The 19887-nt window shown below is 46.5% G+C and overlaps 1 protein-coding gene across 2 annotated transcripts; it reads right to left on the bottom strand.

The window, feature by feature from the left end:
• Positions 1-506: 506 nt before the first annotated feature.
• Positions 507-15976, bottom strand: DDB2 (damage specific DNA binding protein 2). 2 transcript variants are annotated; one of them, XM_062635885.1, is made up of 11 exons: positions 15824-15976; positions 14829-15012; positions 12102-12232; positions 8962-9153; positions 6130-6296; positions 4977-5076; positions 3454-3631; positions 2624-2769; positions 2182-2346; positions 1829-1874; positions 507-1691 (listed from the first exon to the last, which is right to left on the bottom strand). In XM_062635885.1, exons 1-11 carry the CDS (start codon positions 15899-15901, stop codon positions 1486-1488), a joined length of 1593 nt encoding a protein of 530 aa, XP_062491869.1. In that variant the 5' UTR covers positions 15902-15976; the 3' UTR covers positions 507-1485. The 2 variants fall into 2 exon arrangements, with proteins under 2 accessions (XP_062491869.1, XP_062491870.1); XM_062635886.1 differs by lacking the exon at positions 6130-6296 and adding an exon at positions 7965-8110 and having other exon boundaries at positions 15824-15975.
• Between the last annotated feature and the right edge of the window lie 3911 nt (positions 15977-19887).

The following is a 19887-nucleotide window of genomic DNA, read 5'->3' as shown; positions in this document are numbered from 1 at the left end:
CTACTGCCCATGAGAACACGCACAAGAGGTAATAGAAAGTGCATTGAAGAGGCCCAGACCTGTTTTTTAAAGTCAGCAAATTTTGCACACAGAGGAAAGGTTTCTATGATGATTTAAACACTTTGACTGTGAATGATTTTCTGTAATTGTTCCGATACATTTCATGATTAAAATCAAATTTGCACCTAACTACTCCTCATCTTCTCTAAGAGCTCACAGGGCACTAGCGTGCTCAGTGCTGGAAAACAGGCAGTACTAACTGCAGTGCACCCCATCCCAAAGTCACTCCCTGAGCTACAGTCCCCCTTACAGCAGAGAATTCAAACTACTTTTGACTACAGCTAGAACTTATAACACAACCCACCCAACCTGGAATGGTCTGTTGCAGACACAGTGCTATGATACTTCCACAACTGTTCTAGGTCTCTGTTTGCTCCTGCAGAAGGATCCAACTCCTGCTCCTGTATAAAGCAGTCCAGCAGGATGCTCAAAGCAGCCACTCTGTATTGAGGAACTTTAGTACAAAACTTTATTAATATCAATACTGCGAAACTATAAAAGTGAACACAGAGAATGTGAGCAGGCCTGGAGCCCGTCCCAACCCCTGGGACGGCAGCAGGGCCCCAGGCAGCCTTGTAAACAAACTAGAAAAAGCAAAACCTTTCAGTTTAACAGCAGTCTTGAGATTTGGCTCTGAGCAGGGATGTTTCAAAGATATTCCTCACATCTGCTTTACATCACCTTTTAGCCAATGCTCTGAAGCACAGAGGCATGGCTGCAAAAAACTCCCATTAATGGCAAGAAAAAGCCTAGAGCTCTGACAACAGGAACTACAGCATCATACTGCCCTTGCATCCCATGAAGTGGATAGAGAGCTCTGGCAGCATCATGTTCTTAATGGTCTAGTTTAACAGCTGCAAGCACAGAATAGGCTAAGCCTGAGGTCTTGATACACATTCTCCAAGCCTGCATACAACAGAGTCTGATGTTCCCTGAGGTACCCGCTGCCTCACCCCTGTGAACATTCCACCTTTTCAGGATGTTCATCTTGTTAGCAAAGGGTTTCTCAGCACAGTTTGACTAGAACAGGCTGGGGACCCTGTCAGGAGCTGCTCCACAGCAGACTGCAAGAGGTGGTAACCTCTGACAAGTGATGACAAGCAGATGTGGCAGGCTGGAAGCAGTCACTTCATCAGGATGTGAGAACACCTCTGAAGTTTTCCTAATGCCTCAGAAAGTGGGTAGTAACTCCCCATGGAGGAGGATTGAGTACTGACACAACTGTCTAGAAAAGGAAGCAACGAGAATGAGGGAAGCAAGATCAGATCCAGGGAGGAAGGACAAAGTAGAAGTCTAATGCCCTGCACAGCTTATAGTGCCCAATGCCAACACTGAACTTGTACCCTGTGATCCAGAAAGGACCAAAATACTGAATCAGTTCCCCAGATCCTTCCCTTTTGACTTCCTTCCCTGGGATTTTGTGATTTAGAACCGTTGCTTTTTGTTCCCATCTCCTCCAGCTCCCAATACAAGGTTAGCTTTGAGTTTCTTTGTCCCAGGTTTTGCCTGCCTCTGTCCTCCACATCTGGACAAACTCCAGCTTCCAATGCCCTGTTCTGTCATGGCTTTCAAAAGATGTTCTTGCTTCTTGGCCACCATCTCCTCCCGGCTCCAGATCAGAATATTAAAGCCTGAGAGGAAAAATCAAACACTGTGCATCAGAAACTCTGCACTGCACAGAATACCTTAAGCTATTTAAGTGCCATTTTTAATGCCAGAATCCAAAATGCTTTGTCTGTTCTAGTGTCCCAGGTTCTCTTTTACTTACCCATGCCAGAAGCCAGCGTGTCTCCCATAGGGTTAAATTTATTGAGCTGAAAATGGAAACACAGAGTCTGTAAGAGCATCACTGCTTATATAACACGGTCATAAGAGCACCACAGCTTATAGAACAGCAATAAACCATCTGGAAAACCCAGTGTTCACTAAAGAGTATCACAAAAACCCCACAGATGACCATGGAACAACCCTGCTCGAGTCAGCAGCTTCAGCTGGCAGCCCCATGAGAGCATGAGTCTGTTACAAGTAAATAGGATGCTCCTGTTGTTCTAGACCCTAAGCCGTGTCCCTCTGCTGTGGCTCAATACACAGCAACCCTTTTACCTGCAGTGCTCAACTCACCGAGATGATGCCAGAAGCGTTTGGGTCATAGAGCTGACAAACCATCTCCCCAGTGTTTCCATCAAATACATCAACAGTTCGTAGCTCATTCACTGTGTATCCCGGGAACTTGGGGTCTGGGTAGCGACCTGCCACAATGAGGTCGTAGCGAGGATGCCACGTTGCCTGGTCACAGAGCAGAGCAATGGGGGGTTAGGAGAAGGGGACAGAGATTGTACTGAAACACACCAGACAACTGGTAGACGGAACAACGGTTTCTACATCCCATCCACAGCTTGAGGAATGTGAGTATCCTCACAACAGCGCTCCGCTGGGAGTTGCAGAAGTGTGACCATCCACCCACCAGTGCAGTATCCCGACCAGAAACCAGACCATTCCTGATTTATAGCCATCCCTTAATACAAGTGTGATACTCTTCTCAGGCTGCAGTGGCTTAACTCACCTTAATAGGTGTGAGGTGCTGAAACTGCCGATGTGGATGTGGGATCAGATGCTGCGGCTTGGTCCAGTCTGAAGACGAGTAAACCCTGATTTCACTGTGCTGGTCTGTGCTTAGGAGCTTGGCACCATCTGTTGGGCTGAAGTAAGCTAGGGGAAGGGAACAGGAAGGCAAACAAAAGATCACAGTGCTGTGACTGACGACAAACACAGACATGACATTTCTCTCGTTGGAGACCCATTGCTATTTCTTTAATAGGGATGTGAATATGGCCATGTGTCCCAACAGACTTTTCCTGTCTCAAACTCAAAGCTATTACAATCAGTAAGCTGCAACTTACAACACAGGGTTACAGAGGAAGAACAATTATTCCCATTTTAGAATGGCGGAAAGAGACACTGCAAAGAAAGGAACTTGCTCGCTCAAATGGAAAGTTAGTGGGAAAACTGCAAACAGACACCTGCAGTTCAGACTTCATTGAACTGATAAAACTGCACCCAGGAAAACAAGAAGTCTGAGTCCCAAGCTCTGCTTTTGTCAAAGGAACTGTCCCAGTAAATTGAGTTTTCTGATCTCAGCCATTGCTGATGCTACCATACTGTCACCCAGGACACATACCTCTCAAAGCACAGTGCCACAGGTCTGTATGGCAAGTCTGACCGTGCTGCAGCTGCCCTACCCACCTCCCTGCCTCCAACCACACATTCCCAATGCCCTCCTTGCTTCCAGCTACTGCACGACTGCAGGTCTGAGTGAAAGCTACACTGCCACAGCAATAAAAGCTGAGCTGAACGGACTCTGCACACATCCGTGCAATGAAATTCTTAACTCACCTGCATTGACAGGTTTCTCATGAGGAAGCAGATGAAGAACACTCATTTTGTTTTTGATGTTTCTGAGGTCCCAGATTTTGACTGTCTGATCCACAGACGCTGTGGCCAGCAACCACTCACATCGGGAGTTAAACTCCACATGAGTCACTTTCTTCTTGTGCAGTTTCAGCTTCCAAATCTGCAGCAGAGAAAACAAGAAAGTCACACAGAAAAAAAGTAACCAAGGTCTGGAGTAAGGAAATGGAACAATTCTACTAGTGCGGAGTAAAGAGTCTCACGTTCAGAGAGTAACAAAACTCATAAAATACACCTCGAGTTTATCCACTGGGAAAAAGAAAGGAAAAGAATGACTCTGGGAACTATTTAATTCTAGGCGAACTCTGATCCACTGATTTATTACAGCTCCAAGAAAGGAAAACGCAATCCCTGGTTCATGGAGGGAAGTATTAGTGCCACTGTGTAAAGCAAGGTCACATCTGGCAGTTCTTTACACAGTGCCAGTCATCCACCTCCAGAAAGATTAAACCAAACTGGAACAGGGACAGAAAACCATTACCAAGGTAATAATAAGAGGCAAGGGCCTGCTTTGTGGGAGAAGACCAAAAGAGCTTGCTTTATCTCAGTAAGAAAGGTAAAAGGAGATATAATTGGCTTCCAGAAATACAGCAGCAAAGAAACATGAGGGTAGGAAAACTATTTTGGTTAACAAGAACAAATGGATATAAACTGGACATGATTAAACTTGTATCTGAAGCTGGATGATTATTTCTAATCAAAAGGGTGAAGTCCACCTTCCCTACAGTAACTGGTATCTCCCAAGTGCAGAAAAGACTCTCACATTCTTTGAGAAAAAAGGAGAGGAAGCAACTAACCTTGAATTAGCACAGATCATTGGAGCACTCCTGACTCTGCCCACTAATGTACACAGCTGCCTCTGGCCACTGCTCAGTCGGTGGCAAACCCTTACAGATGTTACCTGCCGCCACAGGTAGGAGAAAGGGTAACACAGCCTTTGAAAGCCCCCAACGCGTCTCTATCCCAGTTCAGCCTCCAAACCTGCCTCTGCCTGCCCCCTCGTGTCTGACGGCAACAGCGCACTTTCTGTCCCAGCACTGGCTGAATTCCGGCTGCGTACCCGCTCCAAGGTCACAGAAGGGTATACGCATCAAAGCAGTATCTCCTAAACGACGCCCATCAGTGCACTGTTTCTGGAAGTGATGGCTGTTGGCAGAGTGTGCTCACATCATGATACCCCACAATTAGTCTGGCCAGTGGCAACTACTTTTAAGGAAGGTGCAGCACATAACACAGTCCCTGTTTGGGAACTGTTACCATTACACTCAACAGCGTGAAAATACCTAATGAATGGCAGAACTGAGGACTTCTCACCACCTAGACAATGAGTGGACTCATTTCCTGAGCTGCAAGACACTTGCTCCTCTTTCCAGGCTCCCTGTAGTGTAGGAAAGCACATGAGCCAGGAAGATTCCCGTAGAGGAGACGCTGCATGGAGCCATACAAACCTCTTCACCAGAAGTGCTGAGCAGGACCACGTTGCCCACGTTATCACCGGTCACCACCGCACGGCAGCTTGCAGAAACATCAACGCTGCAGTACCAGCAGCTAGGGGGAAAGACACAGCATCAGTGCTGCCTCCCACCGGCAAGGGAAGGCAGCGGAGCTCTGGTTCACATCTCGTCCCTGACAAGGGAGACCGTAACTGCCATCTCCTGCCTGCTGGTGTGGGCCTGAGTACTGTTGCTTTCTGTTGGTCACTGAATATGAAGTAACTGCCTAGTCGTTTGTGAAGTGTTCATCAGATGGAGTGTGACACATTTGGACAGTGGAACATAACATGGAGGCTGATGAGCCACTTGGTGCCTGCACATGGACACACCTTAGGAAAGATCAGAACACCCTTGTGACATTGGCAAACACAGAAACAGCTTTAAAATGCCATTCTCCACAAACACTGAAGCAGCAGTAAAGAAAAAACAAAAGCTTTGGACTAGCAAGTTGCACATCAAACTGTCTCCATGCTCCAGGACACAAAACTGAATACAGCCTTATCTGATAAAGACATATAGGTCTTAAGCCCAGCTCTGCTGGGAGGGGAAGGGCAGCAAGAATAAAGCTGGGGTCCTTCAGGAACTCACTGGGAAACGTTCACTTGCAAAGATAAATCATGCTAGAATACAAGGTCATGAAAATAGCATGATGAACCTGGAGCCTCCAGAAGGGCAGCAGGGTAAACTCAATAACCTGAAACTCCAATTGTGCAGGAAGGTTTTGTGGCTTTTCTACACTACCTGAGCTGCTACGGACAAAACAGAACACTGATGGCAATGAAAAGGAAGTTTCCTGCTCTTCTCACCTCGCACTTTATGAAGTGAAAAGCTGTCAGCATCTGCAAGCCAGGAGATGGCGTCACCAGAAAGCAATACCAGAAGATGCAGGCAGCACGCTCAGCCCCTGTAAAAGCAGACCTGCCCTGTGGCTGCCCTGCTTCTCACCCACCCGGCAGTGTGGAGCCCGTTTCCAAGTCCTCTCACGGGACCAAATCATATCAAAGAGTCTCCTACCACTGGCAAAGATGAAGATGTTACAGAGCACAAGCAGCAGCACAGCATTAACCCCGAGGAACAGAGAGTCAGCCTCATGGTGCTCCCTTCTCACCAAACATTATGGTGCTCATGGCCACAGTCCGGGGCACGGGAGATCACCTGCACCGCTCTGCCCTCAAGGTCCTGCAGGCTTAGGGTGCCATCCCCTGATGCCACAAAAAGCTTCGCTGCCTCATAAGGACTGAACTTGATGTCTCCAAGAGAATCTCCTGGCCCCTTCTGGAATACACACAAAGCCAAGAGGCACCAAGGTTAGAGTGGAAGATAAAATCTTAATACAACACACCTCCTGGGACACGCTGCCGTTTCCCTGGGTATAATGCACAGATTTCTGATGGGGCATGGATATAAAAACTCTTTCTAATGCTTCCAACTTAAGCACATACACTCCAAACCTATAAATTCAATCCCACCACTTTGGGCTGCAAAGCTCATCATTGGCCTTGCTTTTTCTGCCATGGGGTAGGACTAATCTTCAGTGAACCCACCTGGCTCAGACCAGGCTTAGGAGATCATAAACAAAACCAGCACCATTGCATTCCGAAACCAGATAAAAACCTCATGACAGCTCTGCACTAAGCTTTTCTTGCAGAGACTTCATTCACCAGTTCCCTACAGGCTGCTTCCAGCGCTGTATCTGGTCTTTCTCAAGGTACCAGCAGGCAAGATGAGAGTGGTGCAGGGAGACATCCTACCGATAACCTTATGTTCTGTGATATGCTCTATCATTACTGTTATGTTGTTTTGTTATGTTGTTTTCCTCAAATCTATCTACTGAGGAAACATAGAAACCATACACAAAGACAGAAAAGAAGGATGCTACCTGGGAGTCCCCAAATTCTTTGATACTCAAGAGCACTCCATCTGCTGCTCACAATAAAGTCTCACTGTAAATACTAGATTTAGTAAAGTAAATGAAGATACAAAAGAGGCTTGCCTGTCCTCACAGCAGCAGCAGGCCATGCCCTTCCAAATGCAGGCATCACTGCTGTGACAGGCATCCTGCTGGGATACAAGATCCTTGTGTCCCAGGACCCAGTCTATCCCTCCCTGCTCACCTGGCCAGTCATCCCAGGACTAGTTCTTCAGCCCTATTACCAGGCTCCATCTGGAAAAGTTAATTTGGAAACCAGCTATGGAAGTTGCCACCCAGAGAGAATCAGGTGGGGAAAAGTAGAGGAGGCTAACCCGAATTCCCTCACTTACCTTTAAGCACTGAACTGAAGTTAACTAACTGAAGAGCTCAGGCTTCCTTATGAGTCCACAGAAAGAGCAACAGTCTGAGAGGGTGATTCTAAGCACAGGCAGACAGAGTTGGCTCTAGCGACTCGTCTCCTCTTTCCATTCATTACTGAAGGAGCCCAGACTCTTAATTTTGGTATATAAGAGATAGCACCAAAAGTGAGGTGGGATGAATTGGAATGATCCTGATGACACGCACTGCTTGAAGTCAATGGCATTTGTGGAGAAGCACTGAGGTGACTATAAATTGTCCTGTAAAAGCCATTTGACAACAAGCAGCAGTGCTAACAGTTGAGGAGGTTAGAAGGTCTCCAGGGCTATGGGAGGTTTAAGAACAGACAGCTGAAGAAATCCATTGGCACCCCCTCACTTTCCCATGTACAACAGGAAGTAAACAGCACCAGAGTCCCTCCCCTTCATGAAGTAAGGCTCTCTCCTGCCCACCACCCCATTTCAGGGAAAAATAAAAAGGGAGAGTGAGCCTCCTTGGAAGAGAGAGGATCCCTGGAATTCAGAGGATAAAGGACAGGTATGTGTAGAAGAGGAAGCCCACATATTAGAGACAAACATCTCTCTCTTTCTCTCTGTCTCTGTAGCGCTCCTGCCAGCAGGACACAGAGGCCCAAAGCATTCTGAGTTTCTTACTCCCAGTCCTCGGTGCTGGTGAAGACCCGGACAGTATTGCCATTAAAATCCTGCAGGGCGGTAGTGCCGGCAACTGACGAAGTGTACAGCTGACTAGGGTTAAAAGGGTTAAACTTCATTCCTGTGATGGACCCTCCAGCTCCCATCTACAAGGAAGGGGATGAACAAAAGAAAAATCCACTGAGTGATGGGCAAGCAGAACAGTGTGTTCTGTAAGTCTGCATTCACTGCTATGTCCTTAACAGCAACAGTGAAACACACCACAGCCCTTCAAGGAGGCAGACACAACTATGCCTTCCCACATGATGGCTGTCAAAGACAGCTGCCCTCTTGGAGGACAAAACTGCAACTCCTTCAGTCCCCAGGCTACGTATTCCCTGGCTGGCACCACACTATTTACAAAAAGAGAAAGATGGCTCTGGAATTTCTGGAGGACAGACCTCCTCCCAGTGTACAGCCTTTAGAAAGGGGATAAAAGTTAGAGAGTCTTTGAGCCTCTGTCAGAATGGGAGGCTGAATACAGCAACAAGGAGCCATGCCAGCTACATAAACCATTCATTCTACCTTCATTTCTCACTTTACATAAAGGGGATTGGTTTCTCCCCACTCAAAGATGTTTCCTCATCTGACACAGAACAAAAGGTGAGCAGAGAAAGATCAAGACTAAACAAGACAGACCCTCTCTGCCTACTTGCTTCTGGCATCCTTTTTAAGGTAATTGTTTTGCCAGTTGCTGTATTAGTTTTCCACTGCACACACACCAAGTATTGCTTCATTATCGACTTAATCAACATGCTCCAGTTCTTCCCAGTGCTACAACAGTCTGGGACTTAGGAACAGACATGCTGTTGCCCCTCAGTCCTGCCCCATAGCTGGCTACTCAGCAACCCAAGACCCTCATGTGCTTCCCACAACAGACCTCAGTTTTGATATGCAGTATTTGGGGGTACTCCAATTTTCCCTCCCTCCCACCCATTCCATGCACTCAGAGGCTTACCCCTTTTATGAAGCAGGTTTTAGTAAGTACTTCATAGTCCCAAAGGATGATGTCTCCACCTTTGGAACCAACAGCTACAGTACTAGGGTGTGTTGGATGCCATTCCAGGCATGTCACTCTCCTGTCAAAGGGACTTGCTGTTCGAAAGAGGCAGTATGAGGCAAGAGAGCGCAGAAAGGGCAGCTGCAGACACTGGGAAAAGAGAAAGAGAATTATTACTTTTGCAAGGATCCCCAAGAGTCTCTGAAGAAGGAGAGCTAACGGTTTCTGCCATCAGTGTTAGAAAACTCTGTGGAACAAAGAGAACATGCTGTCCCCAGAGAAACAGCCTGTGACCACGCAAGTCCGCATAAGCCACAGCACTCAGAGAACAAGACAGAACTGAGAGTTATCACACTTCAAATGAAGCCTTGTGGGCTGAGCTAAGAAAGCAGGATAAAGGGAGAAAACCATGCCTCCATACCAGTAAAAGTCACTTAATGACTGTCTTCAATGAACATCCCAGAATGTTATATGTCATCCAGAGTTACAATATTATGGTCCTCCACCCAAAGTGCCTGCAGCTCAACTGTACAGCATAACAGAACACTTGAAATAAGGAATTAGAAACCATGACACCACTGTATTGTTATTCAGCTGCAGAAGAGGTTCTGCTTGGATGAGTTTGGTGATTTCTTTATCATTTGAATGCTTAAAAAAGGTAAATCATCTGGACAATAAAGCTAACCCAGGTGCTTCCCAGCTATGGATGTTACAGAAAAGCTTGATTTTCAAATGGAAGAAGGGGTATGGCTCTGAGAAACAGTAAAACAATATGGACTTGATGGAATGTCTGCGAAGATCAAAAATCATACTAAACCCGATGAGCAAACTAGAGTGAATACAAAACTAGTATAATGAAACAGTTGGATGAGTGTGCAAAAGTAGCACTGTGTAATAACTCAGATGGCAGAGCCGGTAAATTTAAACGTGTGTCATAATTTAATCCCAGCTGGTAACTAAGATCACTCACTGCCCCCTTCAGCAGGATGGGGAGGAGAACTGGGAAACAGGTAAAACCCATGGGGTGAGTTAAGAACAGTTCAATAATTAAAATCAGGTGTAATATAATAACAAAAAGGAAAATAACAAAAAGAGAGATTAAAAAACAAGCAGCGATGCACAACACAACTGCTCACCACCCGCTGACCAATATCCAGCCTGTCCCTGAGCAGCGATCAGTCCCTTCCAGCCAACACCCCAGGTTTATATCCTGAGCACGATGTTCTATGGTATGGAATATTTGCTAATTCAAATCAGGCATCCTGGCTGTGCTCCTTCCTAGTTTCTTGTGCCTCTCTTCACTGGCACAGCATGAGAGACTGAAAAGTCCTTGACTTAGGGTAAGCACTACTTAGCACCAACTAAACCTTCGGTGTGTTATCAGCATTATTCTCAGACTAAAGCCAAAACACAGCACTGCACCAGCTACTAGGAAGAAAATTAACTCCATCCCAGATGAAACCAGGACAATATGATTCAAGAAAACACAGATTTAACAGAGGATAAAATGTAGAGTGACAGGGCTGGGTCAATCAAAAGGGAAAGCCGTCTCAGCTCTTGCATTATACAGGATTAAGAAACATAAGGGTGTTCCAGATTTGGAGCCACAAACTGTATGTGAAGAACTTTAAAGTTTCTCTGCTTCTGTTGATGTTTTTATCTAAGGAACTGAAATGTTGTACTGGGATTGTGCGGCAAAGTTTTGGTAGCAAAGGGAGCTACAGGGGTGGCTTCTGTAAGATGCTGCTAGAAGCTTCCCCCATGTCTGACAGATGCCAGCCAGCTCTGAGATGGCTTCAGGCACTGGAGCAGAACGTTCCCTGGAGTGGTGAGGCAGGCTGTGCCCCTGCAGCCCAGGAGCAGATTCCACCTGCAGCCCATGGAGGACCACACACTGGAGCAGGCGGATGCCCAACAGAAGCTGTGAGCCCATGGGAAGCCCATGCTGGAGCAGGCTCTTGGCAGGACCCTTGGCTCCATGCAGAGAGGAGACCACGCTGGAGCAGTTCATGAACAACCGCAGCCCATGGGGAGGACTCATGTTCATGAAAGACTGTCTCCTGTGTGAGGGACCCCACAATGAAGAAGGGAAACAGTGTGAGGAGTCCTCCCCCTGAAGAGGAAGGAGCAGCAGAGACAATGTGTGATGAACTCACCACAGTCCCCATTCCCTGTCCCCCTGTGCCACTGCAGGGCAGGAGGCATTCAAGAGTAAAGTTAAGCCTCGAAAGAAAGGAGAGGTTGGGGGAAGGTGTTTTTAAGATTTAGTTCTATTTCCCATAGAATCATAGAATAGTTCGGGTTGGAAAGGACCTTAAGATCATCCAGTTCCAAGCCCCCTGCCATGGGCAGGGACACCTCACACTAAACTATGTCACTCAAGGCTCTGTCCAATCTGGACTTGAACACCGCCAGGGATGGAGCATTCACAACTTCCCTGGGCAACCCATTCCAGTGCCTCAGCACCCTTACAGTAAAGAACTTCTTCCTTATATCCAATCTAAACTTACCCTGTTTAAGTTTTAACCCATTACCCCTTGTCCTGTCACTACAGTCCCTAATGAAGAGTCCCTCTCCAGCATCCTTACAGGCCCCCTTCAGATACTGGAAGGCTGCTATGAGGTCTCCACACAGCCTTCTCTTCTTCAGGCTGAACAGCCCCAACTCTCTCAGCCTGTCTCATAGAATCATATAATAGTTAGGGTTGGAAAGGACCTTAAGATCATACAGTTCCAACCCCCCCACCATGGGCAGGGACACCTCCCACTAAACTATGCCACCCAAGGCTCTGTCCAACCTGGCCTTGAACACCGCCAGGGATGGAGCATTCGCAACTTCCCTGGGCAACCCACTCCAGTGCCCTACTCATAACCCTACTCTGATTTGACTGGTAATAAATTAAGCTGATTTCCAAAAGTTGAGCCTGTTTTGCCCATGATGGTAACTGCTGAGTGATCTCCCCCAGTCCTTATCTCAACCCACACAAGCTTTTCATTATATTTTCTCTCCCCTGTCCAGTTCAGAAGTGGCCACCTAGCCTCCAGCCAAAATCAACCCACCGCACATGTCCAAGAGGTCATGAAGGAGAAGTTCCTCACCTGTCTGAGCTGTGCCCGAATGGAGCCTCCCAGCATGTTCTGGTACACATAATGAACAATGCTGCACTGCCGCTCCAGCTGATGGAAAAGGACTCTGCTGTTTCTCATCAAGGATCCGCCTCTACTCCAACCTGCCAGAAAGGAAAAGAGTAAAACTTCCTGAGAGCAGCCTGTGATGCTCACTCACTAAACAACATGGGAAGACATCTTCATTTGCTGCTACATCCATCAAAAGTTCCAGCCACAGAAGTCTCTAAATGATTCTTTCACGTACAAGATGCAGCAGCCTCTGCAAGTATAGAGTCCCACAGCCTGCCAGAGATTTGTGTGTGTGCTTCCTCTTGTTAAACCTTCCTTCAAAACACAGTGACGTTATCCAAAGCCCTAACAACCTGGAAATGTGCCATGGGAGGTGGTTAAGTCCCTGGGTAGAGCAAAGGGAAGGTCAGACGTGTGACCAGCAGAAAACCTGAAAATTCCCCAAGCACAGCAACATGACTTCCCACACTGTTCCTGAAACCTCCTTGACAATCAGAATGTTCGATCTGCATGTGCTGTAGCCTGTCAGTAGGGAGTTTTGGGTTTGATAACAGACCTGCTGACTCCTCGCTGCCTGAAAACCTTTCTGTTTGGAGTGATTTTTGCTGAGAGTACATCATGCTTCTGCATTTTGTTCATGTTCCAAGTTTTTTTATCTTCAGGGACTTTTACATAAACCCCCAATCTGTTTAGCCTCGTGTCTGTGATCTAATCACCCCCACGGCAATGGTCCATAACACCCCAGGGGATCTGGCTGATAAATGCATTACTTAAGAAATAAAACTGTTATTTGATGGATATTTATTTAAAACAAATCCATAGGGACCATTCTATATTAGAACCTAAACGAAATCTTTAATGCAACACTGGAGCCTAGAAATGAACAGGTATGAAGCTAAACTTCTCTGTTCACATGCCAACATAGTGCCAACATTTGCCACACTTGTTAAAACAGATATAGAAGTATTTATATTCTAATTCCTTTTTTTCTTTCCCCACAGAAGAATTAGCATCCACAGAAATTAATGTATTTTTTCCAAATTCCTTTATACTTTGAAGGATAATTTATGGAGAAACAAATTTTAGGCCTTTTTAGAATCTGCTGGAAGAAACCCCTTAAAAAGGTGTTTCAGCTGCAGGAAACCTGGCCAAGAAGGAAAAAAGTTGGGTTTGCAAACACATAAAAATCCAACCTGGAACATGGAATAGGAAAAGCTCAAATAGAAAGGTCCTTATCTTTTAAAGAAGGTTTAAGGAAAGATATGATTGCCCTCAATTTTCCAAAGTACTACCTACATCCAGTTCCCTCTGACTCTTACAGAACTGCAGATGCTTACCAGAACTGAAGATCAGGCCACAAAGTTCCAGTGAAAGTCATGCAGCTAAATTAACTACAGAAGACGCTTTAACTATCCACAATTATTCACAGAACTCCTTGCAAACAATATTTAGCCTCCACATCCATTCCTCACACTGCTGACTGCTCCAAATCTGGAGTTACGTACCAGACAATGAACACAGTAAAAATCATAGAACTCTTCTATCTCTGACTGTAATTTCTGGATCCTTTAGGCCAAAATTTTATAGAGAGTGTGTGGGATTTCCACACAAGGCAGAACCTCCAATGATCTCCTAAACAAACACTGGAATTAAAGGTTCTATCTGATAAAAACAAGGAGGCTCAGGGGGACCTGACAGCTCTTCACAACCACCTGAAAGGATGTTGTAGTGAGGTGGGAGTTGGTCTCTTCTCCCAAATAACAAGTGACAGGACAAGAGGAAACAGCCCCAAGTTATGCCAGGGGAGATTTAGGTTGGATATCAGGAAAAAATTCTGCACCGAAACAGTGGTCAAGTTCTGGAACAGGCTGCCTAGGGCAGTGGTTGAGTCACCATCCGTGGAGGAATTAAAAGACATGCAGATGTGCAATTAGGGACATGGTTTAGTGGTGGACTTGGCCAGGTTAACGGACTCCATGCTAGGTTAACTGGACTCAATGAGCTTACAGGTTCTTTTCCAACCTAAACGATTCTATGATTCTACAAAAATAGCCCTTACTGAGCTGAAGCCTACATAATGTCTTCATAATGCAAAGCATTAACCTTTCCAGTACCTTAGAACTTAATCACCTCTCCTCCTAAAGGAATAAAACGCACATGAGAAGTGATTAGTGGAAACTGTGTCCAGCCTAATCTGAACACAGAGGTAGGAAATATTCCTACTTACTGCAGCAGAAGTTAGAATATGCAAAGAAACACCAGTTTAGGCTGCATGATGTAAGATACCAACCTTATGACTATGGAACTGCATGAACTGAATGGGAGAAAAAGCAATGTATTACCAAGATTGGTCTGCCCTACGAAAAAGCAAACATCTGGTAATTCAGGAATTACATAACGTCTAACCCCCCTCAAATGAGCTGTGACAGCATCTTCAGGCTTCTACCAAAGGGAGGAGAGTCTCAAAAATGAAACATGCATCCATGCACACACATACATACCCACTAGGCAGGTAACTGGAGGATGTACTACCTCAGTATATGTCTATGTATCACTTTGATATATAACCTCATCTGAACACTCATGCCTGAACATGCTTCTTGGCATTCTCCCTCTTCAACTAGTCAATGCCTGTCATTTAGGGTAAATCTAACTGGGAGAAACAGTAAGGATCTGAGGAAACATTACCAATTTTCTCTGGGGGTTTGGATGTTTTTCTCACAAACAACTTCTTTGCTTGTGGCTCATTCCCTAGCTCCTTGTAGTCCTGTTTCCTCTTCCCAGCTGATTTTGCCTCTTCCGGCCAACGCTCATGTGCCTTCTCCTGCTTCTTGTCCTTTGCTTGGTTCACTGGAGCCATTCTGTCTGACCACTAAAAGCAAACAAAGCATGGAAGGTAAGACTGTGACACACTTAAATAGAGAACAGAGAGGAAAACTGGAATGAAACTACCCCAGTGGTCTGAAAGTAGTGATTATACCTGCATCCTCTTTCATCAGCACGACACTAGCTTTTTGTTGTGCTCTGCTGGAGAGGGAACAGGTTCAATAAACTCTTCTTTGTTCACATATGAAAATGAACGCATCCTAGAGCATCAGAATATGTTTTGACAGATGTGCTTCCACCGAAGTTTTAAGCTTGAAACCCACAGATCTGCATAAAGTACATTTGTGAAACCACATAATACCCTAACTGTTTCTGTAGTAGCTCACACTGAGCTCTTCAGATTCAGCTAAGGAAAAGGTCAGAGCTTTTATGACGATGGCCAGGGCTGACTTGTCTTGCACCAAACACCCTCAGAACGTACCTCCTATTTATCAACACCACTTCCTCACAGCCACCACCTTGGACCGCGCTCCTACCCCGGCTGCCAACCACCCCTGAACCGCTCTTCTGACTCGCGTGTCCTGTTGTGACAACCAAAAACCCAGCCCGCCCCTGAGGAGAGGTGCGGGGGCTCCCACAGCCCTCCCGGAGCTGGGATCCCCAGAGGATCCTCCGCCGGGAGCGCCGGGCAGCCAAACTTCGCGACGACAGCTGAATGGCTGCCGCGGCTGTCCGCCCGCCGTGAATACAGCTCCAGGTTCCCTCACAGCGCCCGCCTCGCTCCCCGGCCTCCCCGAGCCGCCCCTCAGGCCCCGGCTCCCCCGCGGCCTGCGCGGGAACGGCCACCCCGCTCTCACCTGCGCTGCGGCGGCCTCCGCTCCCCCGGCCAGGCCGAGCACGGCAGGCGGCAGCCGGCCCCTCCCCCGCCGTTTCATAACCGGGGCGGGAAGGGAGGGCAGCGGCCCCGCGGGAAGGGCTCCCCCGGCCCTGGGCAGCGGCGCCGAGCCTACGGGCCCCGCTCTCCGGCCATGGCGGCCCCGCACGGCACCCGCCGACCCTCCGCGGCTGAGGGGCAGCGGTGCCTGCTCCAGCCCGGGCCTGCCCCCACAGCCCTTCCCCTTGCCGGGCTGTCCGCCGCGCCTGGGGCCTGGCCCAGAACGCGCAGGCAGAGTCCGGGGGCTGTGCTTTGCAGCTTGTTGGTGTGTACTGTATTAGCTTCCAGAGCGCCACACCGGCACATCAACCACAGTAATCGACATAACTGATACCCTATCCTGGGCTGCATCAAAAGCAGCGCGACCAGCAGGTCGAAGGAGGTGATCCTGCCCCTCTATTCTCCTCTCGTGAGACCTCACCTGGAGGGAGCATTGTGTGCAGTTCTGGTGTCCTCAACATATAAAGGACATGGAACTGTTGGAACAAGTCCAGAGGAGGCCACGAGGATGATCGGGGACTGGAGCACCTCCTGTATGAAGACAGGCTGAGAAAGTTGGGGCTGTTCAGCCTGGAGAAGAGAAGGCTGCGTGGAGACCTCATAGCAGCCTTCCAGTATCTGAAGGGGGCCTATGGGGATGCTGGGGAGGGACTCTTCATTAGGGACTGTAGTGACAGGACAAGCAGTAGCAGGTTAAAACTTAAACAGGAGAGATTTAGGTTAGATACAAGGAAAAACCTTCCCTCTGAGGGTGCTGAGGCGCTGGCACAGGGTGCCCAGAGAAGCTGTGCCTGCCCCATCCCTGGCAGTGTTCAAGGCCAGGTTGAATGGGTCTTGGAGCAAGCTTCTCTACTGGAAGGTGTCCCTGCCTATGGCAGGGGGGTTGGAACTGGATGAGCTTTAAGGTCCTTTCCAACCCAAACCGTTCTGTGATCACAGGCGCATCAACCAAACAGCAACCAAAAAACAATCCTATTTCGAAACAAGTTCCACAAGAAGATGCAGCTGGTGTTGGAACTCAACACACAATAAAAGCGCACTTTACAGACAGATAAAAAAGTCACAGCAAGATCAGCTCAGAGCCTAACAGATTTTATGTGATGAAGCAGACAAGAGTGGGGAAGGAGGAGCCCCACCAATGCAGCTGGAGGTACTGGCACTTCACCTGTGAAGGAGGCTGCTGTCTGCTGGCCATGCTACCAGGGGAACTGTATCTGTGGAGCACTGGGTTCTATGAGTCATGCACACAGCTGGCTGTGAACACTGGTCCTAAAATGTCTGTACATAACCACTCCTTGAATTGTGGGGCTTTAGGGTTTGGGTGTTGGGGTTTTTGCGCTATAAATACAGTTCTCTATGGCTTTTCTGACACATTAGGAAATGCATAGAAAGGCTATTAAGAAAAACAAAGACTAAGACTATCCTTTTATCCTGAACTGCAACAAGGTTGTATTAGTTGCTGCCACCCTAATAATAAGCATCAGAATGACGTACATGAAAATGCTAACCACTGACAGGCAATGCAGTCATTTTTGAACATATATGCCAACCCGATTAGCAGATCTTAAAGTCTTGTCAAGCACTTGTGTAATGCACAACATTCTCCTTAGAACTGTACCCATTAGCAAAAGGAATAAGTGGAAGTAGTACTTCCCTCCCTCCTCCGGAGCCTCAAAGGCTTGATTTCAGAACAATTTTCACCAAGAGAACCACCAACCATTGGAATAATTTCCCCGGGGAAGGGGTGGATTCCGCACTATTGGACACCTGTAAGACTCAGCTGGACAAGGTGCTGGACCACCCAGTCTAGGTCATGCTCTGCCTAGGAAGGTTGGACCAGGTGATCCTCGGGTCCCTTCCTACCCAATATTCTGTGATTCTGTGATTTCCAGGAAAGAAAACTACTACAGAAAAAGATTGTTCTTATTTTGACAGTGATCAACAGTTTCATCTGCAGAACTCATCAGCATTGGAGACCGAACCTGTGGAATTCAAGAATCATCAACAAAATTGAACAAATCTGAGTATCTTTTTGGTTTCATACGCTTTAAAAGGTTACAATTTTCAAAATTTGTATCTGAAAAGAGTGAAGATTTAGATTAGACATTAGAAATAATGTCTTCTCTGTGAAGGTGGTGAGAAACTGGCACAGGATATCCAGAGAAGCTGTGGCTGCCCCATCCCTGGCAGAGTTCAAGGCCAGGTTGAATGGGTCTTGGAGCAAGCTGTTCTAGTGGAAGGTGTCCCTGCCCGTGGCAGGGGGTTGGAACTGGATGAGCTTTAAGGTCCTTCCAACACAAACCATTCTATATTTCTATGAGAAAAGGGGCTCAGATACCAACCTTCTTAAAACTAGACTGAAAGACTTGTTAATTGATTTCAATGTTCTATGTATAAATCCCAGAGAAAACTCTGATACTGTTAACTGACAAGTTATCTCCATGAAAGATGTGCACTTTCCTGACCCTGCTCCATTTGGCTCCAGCAGAAGTGTCCCCATGAAAAGCGCACATACAGTAACCTACATGTTTCCCTTTCCAAGCTATCATGGTTAGCTTTTTCTAGAATGGAATGGAATAGAATAGAGTAGAACACTAGAATATTTCAGTTGGAAAGGACTTACAATGATCATCTGACCAATTTAGGCCTGATCAAAAGCTAAAGCATGGTATTAACTCATTGTCTAAATGCCTGTTAAAACACTGACAGGCTTGGGGTATTGACCACTTCTCTAGGAAGCCTGTTCCAGTGTATGGCCAAACTCTCAACATATTCAAGGACCTTCACATCCTTCTTAAATTATGGGGCTCGGAAGTGCACAGTCCTCCAGGTGAAGCCACACCAGCACTAAATACAAAGCTCTAACTACAGTAATTTTATCAATTACTAACACCAAGTTTGCTTTCTCTCTAGAGAATCACCAGCTATTTCTGTAATGATTATTCACTAAGGACAAGAATAGCAGATAGCACCCAATTCACCCACAAAATGTGCCACCAGCTGGGGTGCCACAGCTCAGAGTCACCACACTGAACAAGCTAGAGATAGACTATAAAGAAATATTCCTGTGTGTATTTAGAGTCTCACACTCTTCAAACTACAATGTGCATCAAAGTCAGAGTATAATTACGTATGAGCAGAATATCAGGCTTATTTTTGTGATGCCTTTTGTTTGATGTACAGTTACGGTGAGGCTCTGCCTCAGTTATGGGATGTGGTTCTCTACTGCAGGACAAAGCTGTCTTGTCACTGGATCTGGTAAAGCTATATTGTGACTGAGAAGATGAACTTCATGGTATTTGTTACACCATTAGTTATTCCACCTCCTCGTTGCCAGGATCTTTGTCCAAAGCATGAGTATTTTGGCTACTTTAGTCTGACTACCGATGTCAAGAGTACCAATACAGCAACTAGAGTTTACTGTGTGTATGAAAACAAGCCTATATTCCACTGAAAAGTAGGATAAATGACAGAATCCTAAAGAGATAAAAGAGTAAATATTATGCTGACCTCCTCCTATCCCATGACCATTAACAAACATGAATTTGATAATGGAATTAACATCTCAGAATTTAATTGAATTAGCGAACATCTATGAAAAAAGTTGGGTTTGGTTTTGCTTTATTAAAATACAAAGTTGAGGCTATATATATACTCTCAACTATGATTAACTCTTGAGGATAAGATAAGCATCTTACATCACTTTTGGAAGGATGCTTATGGTCACACCACAACCAGTGACCTCTTATGGGTGCCCACCTTCCAGGGACCCCACACTGGTAAAAGTAGAGGACTGGCCTGGAGTTAAGTTTAATGGTTTCTAATGTCCACTTTCCAACCCAGCAGTTCATCCTATCTGAATGGCATCAGTACAGATATTTTTCTGGATCCTATGAAACCCGAGACAATTGTAAAGACAGAGAAAGCATTCCAGTACTGCTCCAGAGAAGGAGCAGCACAGATTTACGGCATGTTCTTTCCTCTCTC

The sequence above is a fragment of the Pezoporus occidentalis genome, unplaced genomic scaffold (assembly GCF_034315485.1).
Source record: "Pezoporus occidentalis ecotype Australia unplaced genomic scaffold, CSIRO_AGI_Poc_V1 ctg46, whole genome shotgun sequence".
NCBI lineage: Eukaryota > Metazoa > Chordata > Aves > Psittaciformes > Psittacidae > Pezoporus > Pezoporus occidentalis.
This window is presented reverse-complemented; position numbering and strand designations above follow the sequence as displayed.